At 37.7% G+C, this 21397-nt stretch overlaps 1 protein-coding gene and 1 long non-coding RNA gene across 3 annotated transcripts; both read left to right on the forward strand.

Moving 5' to 3' along the window:
* The first annotated feature begins 1895 nt into the window (after positions 1–1895).
* On the forward strand, positions 1896–5891 carry LOC127160426 (uncharacterized). 2 transcript variants are annotated; one of them, XR_007826746.1, is made up of 6 exons: positions 1896–2196; positions 3402–3716; positions 3831–4186; positions 4455–4556; positions 4676–4704; positions 4835–5891. It is a non-coding gene; the product is annotated as an uncharacterized LOC127160426 (long non-coding RNA). The 2 variants fall into 2 exon arrangements; XR_007826745.1 differs by having other exon boundaries at positions 3850–4186.
* A 3494-nt stretch (positions 5892–9385) lies between these two features.
* LOC127160429 (uncharacterized) lies at positions 9386–20796 on the forward strand. Its single transcript, XM_051103067.1, has 5 exons — positions 9386–9542; positions 12716–12886; positions 18867–19205; positions 19725–20045; positions 20693–20796. Exons 1-5 carry the CDS (start codon positions 9386–9388, stop codon positions 20794–20796), a joined length of 1092 nt encoding a protein of 363 aa, XP_050959024.1.
* The last annotated feature ends 601 nt before the right edge of the window (positions 20797–21397 follow it).

Here is a 21397-nt window from a genome sequence, read left to right on the forward strand (position 1 = left end):
CTGCTTTATATATACAGCCCCTGATCTACAACAAAATACAGAGACCACTAGTCAGTAAAAAAAAAAAAAAACAGAGATATCCGCTGCTGTACCTGCACATGTTTGACAGAGTTCACTAATGTCCAGATGACTGGTCTTGTTGCTGATGGGATTGTTGATCACACAGCTGTAGGTGTTTTTATCCTGATATTCCACCTCCAGAGGTAGAGAGAGACTGATGCTGAGATCAGACACACTGATGCTGGACAATAAACTGTTTCCTTTGTACCAGGAGAGACTCACATGACTCACATTCACCACTGAACACACCAATGAACAATTCTGGTGTAATGATGAAGAACATTGTGAAGAGTTACTGCTGATGACAGGAACAGGCAGGCGAGCTGAAAACATGATAAAATAAACAAATACAGATAAATCTAATATAGTTAGTGAGTGTATTTGTCATCTCACACAGTGAAATCATTTAATGCAACTAGTTGCAGAAAAATAAAACAAGAAAATGAATATGAACAAGAATATGAAGTGCAAGACAAAGGATCACCATACTCACCATAAACAGAAGCATTGAATGTTTTTGATGTCAGTTTTGCTCCACTTATCTGTAGTTCATAACATCCAGCATGTTGAGTTGTGATGTTTGTGATGATCAGAGATCCAGTTTGATTATCCAGCTTCAGTCTGTCTCTGAAATCTCACATCAGTAATATTATCATATGTGCTGGAGGTTTTACATTCTCTGTTGATTTTAGCAACGAAAGATTTTTCGGCTCCAAAATACCACAGTATGTCTTCATCGTCACACATTTCAGTAGCATCAGTTTGTAAAGTTACAGAATCTCCCTCCATCACAGAATGTATTTCATTTGTCTGTGAACCAAACCCATCTGGAGAACATGAAAAGATTTTAATACAGATTAAGGTTCTTATTTAAACTGAAGAACAGCAGCAGAAATGCACAATTAAAACAGAAACAAAGCCCAAATATAAAAACATTTTTACAATCAGTTTTATTTGATTGATCTGAAAAGAAAAGCAAATGCAAATCCTCAAATTGAACAGCAGTAGTAGTTGATGTTCTGAAAAAAAAAAAAAAAATAAAATCAAATGGCATCAAATGCTTTTATAACTTACCAATCAGATGCCTCATGCACAAACAGAACAAAATAAGCCTGTAAAACATTTTCTTTACCAGTTCTGATCTAACAAGACTATCCGCTGAAAACACTCAACGTGTTGTGAATCCTCCCAGTGCACACATATCACCTGCATGTTATATAGTCATATATAAATACTTCTGGCTCTTATTAAAACATTTAATACACTTTAATAGCACAACAAATTGTGCACATTGTTTCATCATGTAACACTGACACTAGCCTAACTGTGTTGAATATGTACAAGAGTGAAGCAAGACAAGACATATCTTGCATCACACTGAAGCAGCTCTTATTTGCATCAAACATTGAAATCTGTTGGGTGGTCTGATTTGCATGGGCTTTAGAAACTTTGTTTGATCTGTTGGGTTCTTCCTGCTTTAATGAACCTGACAGTTGATCCACTTCATACAGAACAGCTGTTCAACTAAAATTAAAACCATCAAAAAACATAAAATAGTCACAGGTCAGACATGATTAATTGTCATGGATCATTAATAAACTTGACGGAACAAATCATCATTTTACAACACACAAACACACAAATGGTTGATTGAACTAAACTGCTGCTACACTTTAGGCAGATTTTTTGGCATGGGAGCTGAACACGCAGCAGCCAGAAACACAGCAACTTGTGAACCAGAAATAAAGAATAGAGACGTAACTATCATCCTTGCAAGAAGGTGGCGGTATGTGCCTGTGGTGGAAACGCCAAAACGCTAAAGAAGAAGAGAAGCGCCTGTACGAGCTGGAGTGCACGTTCTAATAACAATCACTAGTTTTAAGTGGGGCGAAGCCGAAGCTAAAGTCGCACGTTTCTTTCTTTTTCGTTCTTCTTTTTCTTTTTTCTTTTTCTTTTTCTTCTTCTTCTTCTGCTTCTTCTTCAAACTTTCTTGTATTGTTGATGTTTTGTTTTACGGATTTTCACATGGGTTTACACTTTCATGGTTGTTTCCACGCAATCTAGACTTATTTTCGAAAACGTGGTTGAAAATTATGTTAGGTGTTTTTCTCACACTATGCATTTTGCGTTTGCATGGTAAGCGTTTTTTTTTTATTATTATTATTTTTAATGCATTTTATGTTAATGCATTGTTATTGTATTTTGGGTGTGGAAACAAACAGGTTTTTACTATAGTAAAAGTACAAATACCATAGTTCAACTATAGTAAAAGTTACTACAAATACCATAGTTAAACTATGGTTAGCACAGCAAAACCATGGTTAATTTGAGGTTGCCATGGTTTTACCACAGTATTTTATTTTTATTTTTGTAGTAAAACCATGGTTAACTATGACTCGAGAAAAAAAAAAAAATTGTCACATCGAAAGGTTGTGGCAGGGTTTCACGTACATAAATTTTACCGCCTGTGTGTATTATAACAACTCTGTTTGAAAGAACATTAAAATCTAATTTACTATTCATATGAATGGGGCAGGTAGGCTAAATCCATGCAACATCAAAGACACTGTTAATACTTGAAAGACAATCTGTACATTTGAAGTTTGAATTTGAACACAAGCACATTAGCACATTGTTTTGAATTAATATGTGAAATAGTGTTTTTGAGCCCTGATTAAATGGACCCTTTTTACAAGACTGTGATGACGTGTTTTAACGATCATCATCATCATAAATTCTTGAACTGTTTTCAGATTTTGATTAAAAAAAAAAAGGTAAATTTCATAACACAATACTTTGTATTATATCATTTTCATCAAGTCAAAAAAAAAAAAAAAAAAAAAAGCGCTAATGCGAGGGTGTTTCAAGTCTTGAAGTCCCTCTTCTGACTGCCGATATCAGTCTCTTTCTACTTTTTCCTTTGCAAGTCATGAAAACACTATCGTGGAGTTTTCCTTTCGTTATTTGAGCAAATGGGAATGCAAATAATAATAATAAAATATTTGTGGTACACTCCCATTCACTGCTTTCTGATTTTACCCAACTATGACGACTTCCGCTATGAGAAACCCAGAAATGTGAGAAAGGTCCATTATAAATAACATTAAGATAATTGCCAGTCTCCTAAGTGAATTATTTCATCAATAGCCTAGTAAATGTGCAAATGTAAATAAATGATGTTCTTTTGCTTTTAAATGTGGTACATTATAAATCCAGACATATTTCTTTACCCACAGTCTTTATGATTTGTAGAAGAACATTTTCACAGCACTTTCCTGTTGTGTGATTACATCCCACTATCCCAAACATGGCTTATAATTATTTGCTCATTTCTTCTTCAGGTGCATCTGTTGTTGATACAGACAAAGTGTCAGTGATGGAGGGTGATTCAGTCACCCTAAACACTGATGTTAAAACAAAACAAGAAGACAGAATTATGTGGTATTTTAATGATGTTCGTATCGCTCTGATCACTGGAAACCACAGTAAGATCTGTACAGATGCTGAGTGTCCTGAGAGATTCAGTGACAGACTGAAGCTGGATCATGAGACTGGATCTCTGACCATCACAAACATCAACACCACAGACTCTGGAGTTTATCATCTACAGATCAACAACCGCAACCATGAAAGGGTCTTCAGTCTTGCTGTTCATGGTGAGTCATTTAAGACTTAGGGTTCAAAGGGTTAGTTCACCCAAAAATGTACTTGTTTTCTTATTTTCACATGTTGTGTAGTTTGCTGTTCTCAGCAAAAAGATCCTCCAGCAGCTGCTGGTTTGTGTTTCAGATGCTCCTGCCACCGAACAAGATGATGTGAAGTCAGTGCAGGAGGGAGAATCTGTCACTTTAGATCCTGGTGTAACAAACAACCCAGATGATTCCATCACGTGGCTTTTTAATGATGTCCGCATTGCTGAAGTCAGTGAAGATCCCAATAAGACCTGCACAGGTGTTCAGTGTAAAGAGGGTGATGGGAGATTTGAAGACAGACTGGAGGTTAATCAGACTGGTTTTCTGACTGTCACAAACATCAAACTCATCAGACTCTGGAGTTTATCAACTACAGATCATCAGCAGCAGCTTCAGTATTAAAAGGATTAGAAGTTTTAGTGTTACTGTCACTGGTGAGTATCCTTCAAGTACTATAATATAAAGTACATTTATTGAGGACTGTTTGGACTAACATTGTAATGAATGTTGTTAACCTGCACAATGCACAAAATACACAATGCAAAAAGTTTTCCTTTAAGCACTGATGTTGTTTTAGTTCCTGTTCTTCTAAAACCACCATATCCCAGTTAAATCTGTACCTTACAACAAAGCAGGAAGGTGTACATATCAGTCAGAAATAGCAATGAAATTGATATGACTGTCTCTCTTCTATCGGTACAGGTTCAGGTCTGTCTCCAGCTGGTGTAGCAGGAATATGTGCTGTATTTATTCTGCTCATGGCTGCAGCTGCTGGTGTGATTTGCTGTCTTACGCAAGAGCAAAGTGAGTATTATGTACAGCTGATTAAACAAGATGGAAATAATAGATTTGAGATGTGAAAAATAAGTTTCATTCTAATGTGCCAAAGTCTGTAACTGAGTTGGTCATTATTTGTCAAACAGGCAGTGGTACGGAGCAAACTCTCACTCAGGTAATATAAACTTAAATTCCTCAAAAACCCAGTTCTGATCTTTAGGGGTTTTGTGTGTGTGTGTGTGTGTGTGTGTGTGGTTCTGGTTATCTGGTTAATTTATTTTACCTTCTCTTCTCTTTTCTTACAGGCTAGGTCTTAAAGGCACGCCCCATTAAAAGACTGAGACTGAAACACTGAAACACCACCATGGCATTATTTATTATTTTATACCTCACCAAAATAGCTATAATGACAAGGAATGTATCTGTATGGTCACATACAATCCTACAAGGTCTTGTACTGCAAGACACAAGTGCCTTTCACATAGTGTAGTTGCAATTACTGGTTATGTTATTTGTTGTATTGACATCTCACTGTTATTACATATTATCATAGAATGTTAGAATGTTACAGTTAGTTGTTTAGCAGTCACGTACCTCATATACACATATAATTTGATTGGAAAATTTGTATTAAAAATCCAGGAAATTAGGAAAAACTTTGTAGTAAAGCACAATATCCATGCGATTATGTGCAATGCTAGGTGAGATGTACACAAGTTGCATAGTGCGTTCGTCCAATCAATGTCGCTGACACCTTAACTATGCAAATAAGTACGCTAACCTTTGGTTAAGGACTGTGTAGTGTGAAACGTAAGCTTTTGAATAACCAGGATTGAAGTGCTCGGCACAGTACAAGTCAGTGGTACTTTTGATTTGTACTTTTTTGTGAATTACAATGGAGTTGTAGTGTCATCTTGCCTGAAACATTTTGTGATATTTTAAAAGCTGTGATATTTTATAAAGTAGTGAGTGAGAAGGAAGATTATCACCTGTGGGGCTTTAAAGGTGAACATCCTGTTCACAAAACATGTTTATTGTGATACTATGCATTACATTATCACTGTGTGATATATATTTGCCTTCACCTGGGGGGCTTAGTGTGTAATATACGGGTGTTACCATTGCTCAAATCAATAAGAACTGGACATGGATGTTTCACCAACACAAATGTTTCAGTGATTTTGGTAAACTGTTTGAATGTTAATGATGTGTATTTAAAGAGCTTTTATTTTGTGGGTAAAAAAGGCAAATCATGTGCCTTTCCTTTAACTTTGTGTCAGCGAATGTTAAAAAAAGTGCTTTAAAGTTGAGCCTGTATAACAGTGTTGTCTTTCTGAAACATGCATACGTAAATAAATAAAATAAATAAAATGCTCTTTGTATGTTTATTTGATAAATGACATTAAAAAAAAATATTGACTCATAATAGCTGGATTCTTGAAATGGTGAATTCATAGTTTAGACACAAGAGTAATTCTATTATAATACTACTTGTATTATACACACATATGTATTTATGAAATATAGGTGACGATGTGATATCGGACTCCTATTCGTACAGATTTTAAAGTAGGAATATTAGTGGATATATTGTAACGTGTTATTATTTATTTATTTATTTCCTTGTTTCCTTCAAGTGGCAAACGTTTTTCCTATTGCTCATCATGAGTCATGGTGGACATGGTAAATTGCTGTATTGGTTTCACTCTTTGCCTTCACCAGCTTCCTTTGAGTTCTAGCAAATGCAGAAATCAAAAGCAAAGGCAATTATATATAAGCTATAAAATGGCAGAATTTTTGTTTCGTATGCAGCTAAAACATCACTATGTCGCCATGGTCGCTAAAAGCTCCGGAAGCTTTAACTGCTGAATCAGGGATGACGGAGCACTGGACTTAATCTGTAGTGATTTTTGGTAAAGTTGTGAAAAATGAAGCATGTCTCAAATTTGCTGTCATTGTTCATGTATTTACTGGCGTATGGTAAGACATTTTAATTTTTTTCTGCAGGTCAACGATAAATAGGAACGTGACGTAGTTTAGTTTATATTCGACAAACTAATATAATATCTGTATTTTACTTGATCATTTATTTATCGTTAAAACGAACAACGAACATGAATGTGTTTTGTATGCTTGTTTTGTTTGGATCGTAATTAACTGTTCATTTTTTTTTTCTTAAGATTTGTCTAGTGTTGATACAAATGGAGGGTCAGTGTCTGTGAGGGAAGGAGATTCAGTTACTTTAAAATGTCGTATGGATCAAAAAAAAAGAAATAATTTGGTATTTTAATAACATTCCTATCGCTGAAATAACCGGAGATCAAAGAAAGATCTGTACAGATGTTTGGTGTGATGATAGTAATGAAAAATTCAGAGACAGACTGAAATTAGATAATCAGACTGGATCTCTGACCATCACAAGCACCAGAACCACAGACTCTGGACTTTATGATGTGTGGATCTCTAGCAAAAAAAGTAGTGGTGGAGGATCCTACTCTGTTGTTGTTCATGGTAAGTCATTATGTTTAAAAGCAAGTCATGTACATTTAAATGATGTAATTTATTTATTTTTGGAATTACATTAAGTATTAATTTATTTTATTTAAGAAATTGCTCCTGAAGGATTTCCAATTAAACTGATTGAATTAAATACAACAGACAGTATACGTTAAAAGGTTGCCCCCTTTTTTTTTTTTTTTTTTAATTAATTAATTAATTTTTTGTATACTATCACTGAAGCCACTATAGGGCAGGTAAATCACTTTTCAAAGTCTGTCTTGATGTTCTTGTTAAAGGGATAGTTCACCCAAAAATCACTCACCCTTGTGTCGTTTGGAACATGGTCATGGTTAAAAAGGACATTGTTAAGAATACTTTTTATTCTTTTTGTGTGCAAACAAAACAAAAGTAACGACTTTATTCAAGGTACAGAGATAATGGCGGATGACTGTCCTGGGAGAGAAGAAATCATTGAATGAAGTAGTTATTGTTTTCTTTGCGCATTCTCATAGCTTCGTAAAAATACCACTGATGTCACATTGGCTATTTTTAATGAAGTCCTTACTACGTTTCTGTGCCTTAACTGTGGTAGGACCCTTGCTGTCGATAGAGAATCAAAAAGCTCTTGGATTTCATCAAAAATATCTTAATTTGTATTTCGAAGATGAACGAAGATCTTACTGGTTTGAAATGACATGAGGGTGAGTATTTAATGACATAATTTTCATTTCTGGGTGAACTAACCCTTAAATTTCATCATAACTCTCCTCATACAATTGAGTAAGGTCCTTAGTTATTTTCACATCTCAATATTTTAGGCATATACATTCACAAGTTGCTTGTAAAATGTTTTATTTATTCAGCTAAGATGATCAATACATAGTCCCCAAAGAAGATTTTTTGTTCCTTGCCATACATGTCCATCCCTGGAAACAACAAATGCTGTTTGATAAATTGGACCATTGGTTTTAAATAAATAATACATTGGTTTATCATCAAATCATCTCAGTTACATCTGTAACCCTCGTTCCCTAAAGGAGGGAACGGAGACATTACGTCATAACTGACGTATTTGGGATTCCCCTTGGGGGCCCAAACACCTCTGAGCTATTTGGAAAAAGCCAATGAAAATTGGCTAGTGGAATTTGCATGCCAAGCCACTCCCCCCGTACATATGGGTATAAAAGATGGTGGCGTGCATCCACTCTTTCAGGTTTATGCTGAGGAGCCGAGATGCATCCCGGCATTCAGCACAGTTCAGGATTGTGGCAGGAGGACGCAACGTCTCTGTTGCCTCCTTCAGGGAACGAGCGTTACAGATGTAACCGAGACGTTCCCCTTCAGTCATAACTGATGTATTTGGGTTCTCCTCTGGAAAACGCCACAATCCTGAACCATGTTACATAGTTGAGGAACAGATGCTGACAGGCAAGTGTGTCAGGACCAATGAAGCTCAACATGTAACCTTCCCAACGCCCCGTAAGCCAGATAACAGGCCCACCAGGGGTGCAATGGCATAGCAAGCCAACACAGAGCCGTCCTCCCGCCAATTACCTGAGTTACCAGCAACACACGGGAGGACACGGCTCAACGCAAGAGAATCTTGCGCAGTGATGGATGTTGCCCGGCCCGCAGCTGCTACATATGTCTGCTAGAGAGGTGCTGTGCACCACCCCTAGGAGGAGAACTCTTAGAGAGTGGACTCGACTCCTAGGGGACACAGCTCACCTAGGCACAGAAGCCGAGGCGAGGCACTTCCACCCAATGGGCCAACCTCTGGTCGAGGACAGCATTCCCCATCTGCTGACCCATAAGCAAACAAAAGCTGCACAGAGTTCCGGGTGCGGTCCATGTAATGTGCATGGCACGAACGGGACACAGCAACACTAAGGCCGGGTCTGCCTCCTCCATCGGCAGTGCTTGCAGATTCACCACCTGATCCCCGAAGGGAGTGGTGGGAACCCTGGGCATGTAAGCAAACTGGGATTCTCAAGGTTATGTGAGAATAGCCGGAGGAAATTCAAGGCATATTCCATTGACTAAAGATGCATGCAGGTTCCACACCCTCTTAACGGACATGAGCGGGATCAGGAGCGAGAACTACGACTGATTCAGTGGATCAGGAGAGCACTTCGCAGACCTAGAGAGGGCCACGGGGAAATCCCAAGAGGGGAAAAGGTGCAGCCCAGGAGAACTTGACCCCCTGCACCTCTCCGGAACCTGACGGCCAGGTGGTGCTTCCCAGGGGCCATACACAGCATCTTGGCATGCCGTGACAATGTGTATCATGGCCTGGAAGGCCAGTGAGGTCTACCGCATTCTAACAAGAAGCCAGATGTACAGGTCCACGGATTAAGATGCGGGTGCCAACTGTGCCCATTCCTGAGAAGAAAGTTTTTCTTAGGGGAATCCCCCAGGGAGGGACTAACATGAGGAACATGAGTGTCAGCAACCCAGGTTCGGGTGGGCCGGAAGACGCACCAGCGAAACCTGCTCCTCTTCGACCTAGCACAGGTCTGTGCAGGAAGGCGTATTGTAGACCCCAGATCCAGCTGTGTGCCAGTGCATGTCTGCCATTTTCGATCAGGAGGAGCCGGCCATGGGAGGGCTCAGGGAAGTAAACAGGAGTAGCTGAGCTTCACCGAGTCAACTCCAGACAAGCTGGTTGGAGTCGCCATTCTCAGAGAGAGTGCCCCCTTTTTTTGGTCGCAACTTAGCTCTCCGAGGCGAACGGCCTGCAGCAATTTGAGCCGCAAGACTCCAGAGGAGGAGATGGCGGGCGAGTTGCAACATGCAACAGGAGCATAGACCACCTCAAGGATAGGTGTATGCTTCCGCAGCTACAGTGTCCTATGGACTAGAGTGTACCTGCCCCACAGTATCGGTAGGAACTGGCGGAGGTAAAAGCACTGCTAGCAACTCGAGCGACTAATGTCAAAGAAAAGAGGGAGGTCCGTTCTCCTTAAAGACTCACCCTTCTCCCCGTTGAGCCGAAGTCCTGATGGCTAAGGTGCAAAAGCACTAAGTTCCTGTATTCGTGCAACTAATCTCATGAGTGGAGTATTCAAACCCCAGTCGCCGAGATAGCTGAGGACCCAGGTGCCCTACTCCCAAATGGGGCCAGGCCCTCTGCGAGTTTGTAAAATGCGGGTGTAGCAATGTCAATGATCAGGAAGGAAGAGGATGGGGTAGGATTGACTGATACTGGTGGATAAAATGCATACACAACATAAACTTTGTAGCAACTTGAGGCTCTCCAGAGCAAACAGTCTCCTGCCCATATGTCCACCAGTTAGCAGTCTTCTCTCTCCCTCTTCTCCTGTTCCAGATTCTTTATGCAGTCTCTCCATGCCAATTACTGAAACAAGACCCAGGTGTTTATCATTTGCAATTAATCCACTTACTCACCACTCCTCTTCCAACTCTCTCTCCCGCTGCAGACCTCGCTAAACCATGCCCCCACTGCCACAGCGGGGAAACAGATCAACAGATCACTCCGACAGCAGGAAAGCCAAGAGTAAAACTGTACTGATACATCTAACCCCTGAAGCAGACCGAAAAAATATTTGCATCAGGCCAAAAATACCAGCACACGTCCTTCGGGTTGAAGCTGTCACCCATCTCTGGAGCTGAAAAATAGAAACGTGTTTCCGTTTCAGCCACCCGAATGGGAGCCTGAAAAGAGGACCGATTCCGAACTGAAGCTGACAAAACAGCTTCTGTTTTTTTTTTTTTTTTTAAGGATGGCTCAGTCCGGAAAGTACCGTATGCTCACCGTATGCAGTTCCTGCCTCAACCTCGAGTCAGAACTATCCTAGTGCACATCAAAATCATGGCCTATATAATGCAGGAGGGCCATGGCGTGCAGGGTGGAGGTGGCATGGCCTGCAGCGCTGTAAGCCCTGCTTTACAGCCAAGGCTGGTATCGCTTACAAGCTTGTAGGGAAACACGGACAGCCCCACCAGGTGGCGGTGTTTTGCGAGCATGAGTGCACTGCAATTGCACACGTCAACGTGTTCCAGGCCACCCCCACCCGTGAAAAGAGTGCGGGGAAAGAGCTGAACACGTAGTTAGGCTCTTCATGAACCTCTGGGAGGAATGGTACCAGGGAGGGCACAGCAAGAGCCACGTCCATCACTGAAAACCAATCGTCAGACCACAAACAGCCAGGGAAGGTGGGAACCCAACCTCCAGCGTGGTTGTCAGGGCTGCCCGGAGGAACACGGCCATCAACTTAGCCTGAGACTCCTGCCACGCAGCCACTACAATGGACGGCCGCTCGGCAGAATCCTCGGCGTCAGAAGGCGATAGCCCCTCCGTTGATGTGGCGATAGACATCTTAACCTCCTCATGAGCACTAAACGAGATGCAGGGCTCGTGGTAAGAATAACCGGCACTGACATTTTGAAACTTGACGGTAATACGCTAAGAGGAGCCGGACCTCTGCAGGGGCTCACCCGATGGAGCAATCCGGACTGTAATCCTCAGGTCTCCCATGCTTCTAGCCAATGCAGCCTCGAGAGTCAGCGACCCGCGAACCCAGAAAGGGTAGAGCGCAAAGGCAGCCCACATAAAAAATGTAAACTATGACCAAGCGTAATAATGGGTCTGCCCACAGAGCGTGGCCATAACCCATTCACAAACGCCATCTCAACACACATTGTTTGCATCCCAGACCTGTGAGACAGCGATTGTGACTGTCATGAGGAAATAAGGAAACTATTGCTCCCTAAAAGCACACGATCGGAGATGCGTGTTGAAAAAAACACTCTCAATGACCGTGTATGCTGTAGGAATTTGCTCTTTTAGGCTGGATTGCCCAGGGGAGGACCGCCACATTCATCTGAGCACAGCAGGGTGATCTCTCCGCTGGAATGCAAAGAAAGGATGTTTCACACAGCTTGAGAAACTCCCGCAGCAATGAAGGTATTTTCTTCGTTCTTGTAGAAGCAGCTCACATAGCGATTGGCTCTGAAGCAAAAATCTGAATAAGTGAATGCACACCGCCATCTTTTATAGCCGTATGTACGGGGGGAGTGGCTTGGCATGCAAATTCCACTAGCCAATTTTCATTGGCTTTTTCCAAATAGCTCAGAGGCGATTGGGCCCCCAAGGGGAACCCCAAATACGTCAGTTATGACGTAACGTTGTAGAGTACGACTGAAGGGGAACTCAACCTTTCAAGCATTAAATATAGGAAATCCCAATGAAATTCCTGTATGATATGGAAATGGCCAGTATTTTCATCGGTAATATTCATCTATGTAATATTCATGTGTTGTATGATGTTTATCAACTTGTTGAAGATCATCCATGGGAGTGATGTATGTTTGTCTGATGAGTGAATGTGTACATCAATGTTTTCTGCTGTTCGTTTTGCATGTGTTATGAATCAAATATATTTTTCTACCGACAGTCCATATGATCTGTAAAATCAATCAATCAATCAATAAAATTCACAGCACTTTCCTATTGTATAATTTTGATCAGTGGATAATGAACTGTTCATTTCTTCTCCAGGTTCATCTGGTGTTGGTTCAGATGAAGCGTCAGCTAATGTGATGGAAGGAGATTCAGTCATTTTAAATGCTAATGTTAAAACAAACCTACAAGAAAAAAATCAAATGGTATTTTAACAACATCCGTATTGCTCAAATCAATGGAGATCTCAGTTTTATCTGTACAGATGTTCAGTGTAATGAAGGTACTGAGAGATTCAGACACAGACTGAAGCTGGATAATCAGACCGGATCTCTGGCCATTATGAACATCAACACCACGGACTCAGGCACTTATGAACTAGAGATCATCACTAACAGGATCAACATCATGAAGCGCTTCAATGCTGTTGTCCATGGTGAGTCGTTACGTTTAATAGCAAGGTTTGTACAATGATACCATTGTTCAACAGCATATGTAAGAGCTGGAGTCAGACACTGATGAAGAAAAGGAGATAAATTTGTCATTTTAGAAAACTGAGAATTTTTACACCATTTTCAAAATATCAAGAGACAGGGCATGAAGAATTGCTTTCATATCTACAGGTATTGATGTTGTGTAGTGTTTTTTTTTTTTTTTTTTCTCAGAAAGATCCTTCAATCAGCTGTGGGTTTGTGTTTCAGATATTTCTGCTGCTGATCGAGATAAAATGAGAAGAAAGTCAGTGAAGGAAAGAGAATCTGTCACTTTAGATTCTGGTGAAATAAAAAAAGCTAATCATTCGATGACGTGGTATTTTATTGACATTCGCATCGCTGAAATCATAACAGATCCAAGTGAAATCTGTGCAGATGATCAGTGTAAAAAGAGATTCAGAGACCGACTGGAGCTGGATCATCAGACTGGATCTCTGACCATCATGAACACCAGAACCACAGACTCTGGAGTTTATGAACTACGGATTAGTGGGATCAGATTCAGCATTATTAGGAGCTTCAGTGTTACTGTCACTGGTGAGTATCACTTAGTCAGTCACTCAGTCCATTTTTCTATGACCGGTTTTTAATGAAAGTTTAACTTTTTTTTTTTTTATTATTAACCTGAATATTGCATAATAATCACTTGTAATGTGTTGGTGTTTCTTGTGGAGTTCTCAGTGTTGTGATGCTGTTTTAGCTGCTTCTCTTCAGACACAACAGATTGTGCCAGTTATCAGTTAAATCAATACCATACAGCTGATGACCAAAGTAGCAAAGTGTAAATAATATTTAAAATATAATAACAAAGATATTGTTCTCTAAATAATAACAGCTTTCTTTTTTCAGCTGTTCTAATGGGAATATATGTTGCTGTTGTTGTTGCTGTTTTGCTACTCATTGCTGCTGCTGCTGTGATTTACTATCGCTGGTTCCATTTTAAAATGAGAGGTTAGTATTACATACAGCTGATGTAACAAGGGAAATATGATATTTATTGCATTAATAATATTTAATAACTTTTATTTTTTTCCTTTTAGTTTAATCAAAGTACTGTATGTTTAATTGAATTTATTGTGATTATTCGAACAGACTATGTGATGCATGTCAGTAATCAGGTAAGGTGCTATGTAGGGCTATCAAGCGATAATCACAAGCAAAATAAAAGTTTGTGTTTAGATAATGTATGTGTGTGAATGGTGTATATTAATTGTGTGTGTATATATAAATGCACACACATACATGTATTTAAATAAACATTTATATATAAAATTCATATTATATATATATATATATATATGTGTGTGTGTGTGTGTGTGTGTGTGTGTAAATATTTTATATGAGTAATATCACATGAGTAGACGAGTAGTCGAACCGTTCTATTTCCTATCCGGGCTAGTCGGCATGAATGGTGGTTTCATTTTTCACTGTTGGTCTGGTAGTTATGTAGGCAGTCCAATGCAACATTTTGAAGTTACAATTTGCAGTTGTGGAAATCCTAGTGGAGTTGTTTAAGCTGCTTGGTTTCAACAAAAGCTGTTTCTGCTGATGAGGAATTTTTGCGTTCTGCAAAAGTGTTTTATAGTAAATGTCAAGACATCAAAAATTTGTATTCTTCATGTCATGACCATTTTAAGAGAAGCATCCCATATTTAAGACATGTAAACCCTTAATCTTAAATATTAGGATATCAGCATATGAAATCTTTAGTCTTGTTCTCTTTGTGTAACTGAACCATCGATCCTGTTGATTTATTCTGTGATTCTGTGTTTTAGAGTCGTGTAGACGACTTGCCCTCTAATCAGACTGAAGATCTGCTGATGGATGAGACGTCCTCTACTCAGTCTGAGACTCATGCTACCATTGAGACGTCAACATTATTAATTTAATAAGAGAGGAAAACATAACATGATTTCATTAGATACCAGGACTGAAATTTCACCTAAATCAAACTAGTTTGCTATAATAAGTAAAGTTAGGAAAATTAAATAATACATTGAAGAAGCAGGTGCTGAATTGAGTCTGTACTACTAATAGTGGTAATATTACAATCATTTGACAACACTAGATGAAAACACCAGAGTGCTGTTATTCATAACATATTCATGTTACTCAAAGCTGGTCTTTTCAGCAGGATTCAGTTTATGAAGCAATTTCTTTGTTTTTAGTATTGTAGCTTTATGGTTAAAGAAAGGTTGAAGGTTCAAATCCTGCAAGGGTTGATCCATGAAATCTCACCATTGTGTCCTTAATCAAACTGTTAATCTCAGGAACTGAACCTGTAATAACTGCACTAAAAACACTGTGGAGAGAAACGGCATCAAAATGCCAAATATGTTTTATTTATTTATTTAAATATATTTAATTAGTTTATTATGTTCCATACTTGTTACTGGCTGCTGCACATTCTTTTATACTTTTACTTATATTAAGTATAATTTGTTAAAAGAGATACAAAGTTCTGGCATGAAACTCTAGATGGCGTAGTCCGATAGGTTTAACTCAATCTGACATCATTATCACATGGCACAGCTGATTGGTTCTCTCCTGTATTGGTAGCCAATAAGTAGCCAATAAGCTTGTTACAGTGTTAGCAGTTTGCATCATATGCAGGAGTGAAATATTAGGTGTATTAGCAGCATTTACGCAACTGTTTATACAGCTGGAGCAAAACGCAGTCTAGAGCATGTAATCGCTCTGAGGACACGACGATAGTAACATACATGAAATTAAATGAAAAATGAAATAAGCATTCTTGTGTATACATTTCTGCTGGTGATCAACATATCCAGCGGCGTAATTTCAGTGTCACGTTCATTTAATACTAACCCTGGTGAAAAAAAACAGCATATGCTGGTAGGTATGTTTTGATGCTGGAATGCTGGTTAGGTAGGTTTTGATGCTGGTTTAAGCTGGTCCTTTGCTGTTTTTTGCTGGTCATGTTGCTGGTCAAGGACCAGCATGAACCAGCAAAGGACCAGCATAAACAAATGTGTTACAGACATTTAAATAATAAAAGTACTGGGATAAAAGTTTATAGTTTGGGTATAAACACTTATTATCTGCAGTAGCGATCAAAACGAAAGTATCTTAACACTTGTATGCATTGTATCGTCTTCCGCCAGGAGGTGGCGACAACTGCCCGTTTAAAAAAAAAAAAGTATGTCACTGAATCATCAAAGAGATTTCAATAGTCAAGTCTTAATGAAGTGATACACTGACTCCTTCATTGAATTTTTTTATTTTATTTATTTGTTTTTGTTCTTTTTTTTGTTTTTGTTTTTTTAAATGAATGTATGTTTTTGAAAGACTTAAGCAATGAACATTTTGTCAGAACCCAGTCACGTGCCTCATCTCATGGGATAAGTGTCACACCCCTATAATTTGTTTATTATGTTCCATATTTGTTACTGGCTGCTGCACATCCTTTACTTATATTAAGTAAAATTATATTAAATCTCTCTTTTGTTCAAAGAGCTCATTATTTGTCTACAGAAGATCTGGGGTTCCCAAACAATGGCAGGATTTAGAAGTGTCATCAAGGTGCATGTTATCGCAAATATTCTCAGACGCCATAGTTAAAGTACAATAATAGGCCTCAGAAAATCCTTTGTGCTAACATCTACGGAAGACAAAACATGGCTGCCTTACACTTTGAGTGGAATAATTTTAGACCTTTATTAGTTTATTTATTTATTTTGCATCAGCCAAAACAAAAATATGCTGTAAAGGCTTGGCCTACATAAACACTGTTTTATTTTCAGAAAAATGGAAAGGACCTTGAAAGGTCGTTTTATGTTCATATGACATTAAATCATATATGATTCACTCTTAACAGCTTGAATATGAGTTTATTGTGACATTTTTGTGTTAAAATGAGATAACTAAACTAAGCTAATCATGGATTACAGCGATCTTCTCTGTCCGTCACTTTCTGATGGTCTAAATATTCACCTTTAACACTAGACGGTGGTCCAGTAGTAGTACACTATGCATAGGCTTACCACCTGTAGTTTGTTTGTCTATTTTGCACTCTTTCATAAAGTAATACTTATCATAGTGATTATTGTTACAGTAAAACTGTGATAATGTGATATCAGAAATTACACTCTCACAAAATGACAAAATTTCTCTATCTTACACTCTTTGAAGAAGATCTCATTAAATTATTAAATTAATAACCACCATGTAACGTTCTGGAAATGTTATTTTATGGTTAAAAAAATATAACCTAAAAAGAAAGTTCTCTTCCTAAGGTTATAGTATTTGGTTCTCAAAAAAATAACCAAACAGGAACCAAGAACTAACGTTAGGGAACGTTCTGTGTTTGTTGGGATGTCTCGTAAAGTCTTTTGGCAAAACACACAAATGGATATCTGATTATATCATCATATTAGGATTATTCATATTACTTGTATGTTAATTAATACTGTGTTTTACCCCTATCTGCCTGGTATTGCAATATTTTGTAGTGTCTATTATGGTTTTTACATAAAAACAGCAACATTTTGTGTCAAACAGGTACTTTTATTTTTTGTTGACGTGAAATTGTTGCAAAAATGACAGCGCTCTAACAACAGTTATTAGCAGAATATATGAATATATGAATAAATGACAATTGGCACTAAACACAAATAAATACCTAAAGTAGTAAAACAGAAACAGAAAATAGTGTAATGAAGACCAGGTTCCAGTGAAATACTGTATTTTCATAATCCTCTTTGATGTCTGTAAGTCCATGTTCACATTATCCTGTGTATTCCAACTGTAGAATAAGACAAATACATGAAACATTGATACATGAACTTGAAAATGTTTAATCATGTTCTTGTCCTTATATCTGAAATCTCCCTATATACTTTTGCAGACCAATATTTGGAGAGGACAGCCATTTGTTGTGGTGATCAACTATGCTAACGAATAAAAATCTGTAAAAATCTGTTTGTATAGCAGTAGAAACTCTGTTAACATAATGTAACATGATTATGTAATACCTCAAATAAAAGAATAGAGACCTAACTATCATCCATTTAAGAAGGTGGCGGTAGGTACTTTCAAACACGTGTGAAGAATTATGTTAGGTGTTTTTCTCACACTGTGGTGTTTTTTGCATCTGCATGGTAAGCGGTTTTTAATTATGGCGCATTTCTATTGTATTATTTCTGGGTGTGCAAACAAACAGTCTCTTGTGGCGTCCTCATTATGAATCTCCAAAAAAAAAAATAATAAGTATAAATATAAGGATTAACATTAGAGAAATATGAAGCGTCATATTATAATTATGTCGTGAATGCTACGTATATATTTTATATTTTGTATCGTTTTAAGTAGTCCTTTATTTAATGTTGTGACGCATTTCGATATGGGAGGCAGAAGGAGGGGATCTACCCTCTCAGCTGAAAAACAAAACTGTCAAAACAAAACGTTGTTTCAGGGTTTCACGTACGTAAATTTCACTGCCTCAACTGTGTATTCAGTATTATTACAACTTTGTCTGAAAGAAATTTAAAATCTCAGAATATCTATGAAATAGGCCTTTGATATGAACGGGTCAGGTATGATAAATGCATGCAAAATCAATGACTGATATCTTTAATACTTGGACTAACACAGTATTTGGAATAATATGTGGAATAGTGTTATTTGAGCCGTAATTAAATTATAAATAACAATAGGTTAATTGCCTACCCCCTTGAATTGAACCAGTGGTCTATGAAATATGCAAGTGATGAGTCAATGTGTAAATCGATGTTGTTCTGCTGTTTGTTTGCATGTTACATTATGAATCCAGATGTATTTCTCTACCCACAAACTTCATGATCTGTGGAAAAAACATTTTCACTGCACTTTCCTGTTGTATATTGTTGTCCAATCATTCCAGACATTTATAATTATTTTTTATTTATTTATTTTTTTCTTTAGGTGCATCTGGTGTTGACACAGACAAAGTGTCTGTGATGGTGGAAGATTCAGTCACTCTACACACTAAGGTTAAAATAAACCAAAAAGACATAATAAAATGGTTTTTAGATGACACTCGAATAGCTCAGATCATTGGAAATCTCAGTACATGTACAGATGTGCAGTGTAATCTAGGTACTGAGAGATTCAAAGACAGGCTGAAGCTGGATCATCAGACTGGATCTCTGACCATCATGAACATTAACACCACAGACTCTGGACCTTATCAACTGCAGGTCACCAGTAGCAGCAGCAGCGGCAGAACTGACCACTGTAAGATCTTCAGTGTCACTGTCAATGGTGTGTATAGTTTAGTAGTTTAATGTATTTTCATTGGAGGAGTTTTTAAAATACAGCTGAATATTTTAAATCGACGTGAGCTTTGACATAATAATAAGATAATACTTTAGATAGAACATCTGTCACCGTAACTTTTTTTTTTTTTTTTTTTTTTTTTTTTTACATAAGCAATGCATAAAATGACATGACTATAATTTTAGCATGATTTCCTGTGTAGAAAAAAAAATAAAAAAAATAAACATGAGTATGATTTTCACCCATGATTTCAATGATCTCTTATGTGGAGGCAAAAAAACACCTGATGTGCAGCTATTAACAGATGGTCACTTGTCTGACAAATTAAAGCTGGTATTGGTGTTTTTGACAGGACAAGTAAGAATGATGGTAATTTTCATAATTTACGATCGGTTAGATATTGCATTTTGCCCTCTTTAAATCAGACATGGAGATAAAGTAGTGCAGATGACATGTAGCTAAATTGTTTGTGAATCCTCCAGCAGCTGTTGGTTTGTGTTTCAGATGTTCCTGCCGATGAAATTACGTCAATGAAAGAGGGTGAACCTGTCACTTTAGATCCTGGTGTAATGAGCCACCCAGATTGTTTGTTTACGTGGATTTTTAATGACGTTCGCATTGCTGAAATTAATGGAGATCCCAGCAAGACCTGCATAGATGTTCAGTGTCAAGATAGTGATGGAAGATTCAGAGTCAGACTGAAAGTGAATCAGACTGGATTTCTGACCATCATGAACACCAGAACCACAGACTCTGGAGTTTATCAACTACAGGTCATCAGCAGCAACGTCAGTATTACAAAGATTACGAGCTTGAAAGTTACTGGTGAGTGTCACTGGTGTGTTGCATTAAGCAGAAAATTAATAAAGTGTTTTTCACTTTCACATTCTTTTTAGGGCTGAAACGATTCCTTGAGTAACTCGAATACAAAAAATCATCAAGGCAAATTATTTGTAAGGATTATATATATATATATATATATATATATATATGCATTTTGAATGTAATTTGGCAAATAAATGAATTAAATGGGTTTAGTTTTCATGGTTATTAATGTATGCAATTTCAGCAATAAAATGTTAATTTTTCTAAAAAGAAAACAAATTAGTTGTTTATTTTAAGAGACCTATCTTATTTTCTCTTGTATGTTTAGTATTTTTCTTTAATAAAGAAAAACGTCTTATCCGAATATTCGATTAATCAATGGAATAATCAGTAGAATACTCAATTACTAAAATAATTGATAGCTACAGCCCTAAATCTGTAGTTGTTAACCTGCACAATACAAAAAGTTTTCCTGTAAACACTGATGTTTCCTGTTGAGTCCTTTGATGTTGTTTTAGTTTCTCTTCTTCTAAAACCACCATTTATCAGTTAAATCAGTACCACACAACTGATGAGCAAAGCAGAAAGGTTTAAATATCAGTCAAAAATATCAAATTAATATGACTGTCTCTCTTCTATCGGTACAGGTTCAAGTCTGTCTCCAGCTGCTATAGCGGGATTAAGTACTGCTGTACTTGTTCTGCTGGTGGTTGCAGCTGCAGCTGCTGGTGTGTTTTATTTTCACAAGTAAGGGAAAAGTGAGTATTACATACAGCTGATTTAACAAAATAGAAATATGAGATTCATTGTGTATGCAGGATGTGAAAATATGTTGTTCATTCTAACTCATCTGTGTAAAACTGAGTTTTTATTATTGCTCAAACAGGCATCCATTTGGAGCCAAATAATGGTCAGGTAATATAAACCTAAATTCCTCAAAACTACAACTCCAGTCTTGCATTTTTTTTAGGGGTTCAAGCCTTTAACGCAATGAGATATTTTCACCAAACTGGCCACTTGCTGGTGCTATAAGAAGGGGGGAAAAACATAAAAATGGCTATAACCAGTGATGGACGAAGTACACAGACCATGTACTTGAGTAAAAGTTGAGATACCTAGTGTAAAATATTACTCCAGTAAAAGTGGAAGTGCTCCCTTTAAACGTCGACTTGAGTAAAAGTACAAAAGTACTTGACTTCAAATGTACTTAAGTATCAAAAGTAAAAGTAATTTGGTGTAATGTAGTTCCAATGTCTTGTCATGTCCTTTATACACTCAATCAAGTCATACAAGGTAAAAAAAAAAAACAAAAAAAAAACACTAACACCACTCTGAAATTACAATGTTTTCTA

This window comes from Labeo rohita, unplaced genomic scaffold (assembly GCF_022985175.1).
Source record: "Labeo rohita strain BAU-BD-2019 unplaced genomic scaffold, IGBB_LRoh.1.0 scaffold_348, whole genome shotgun sequence".
NCBI classification, from domain to species: domain Eukaryota; kingdom Metazoa; phylum Chordata; class Actinopteri; order Cypriniformes; family Cyprinidae; genus Labeo; species Labeo rohita.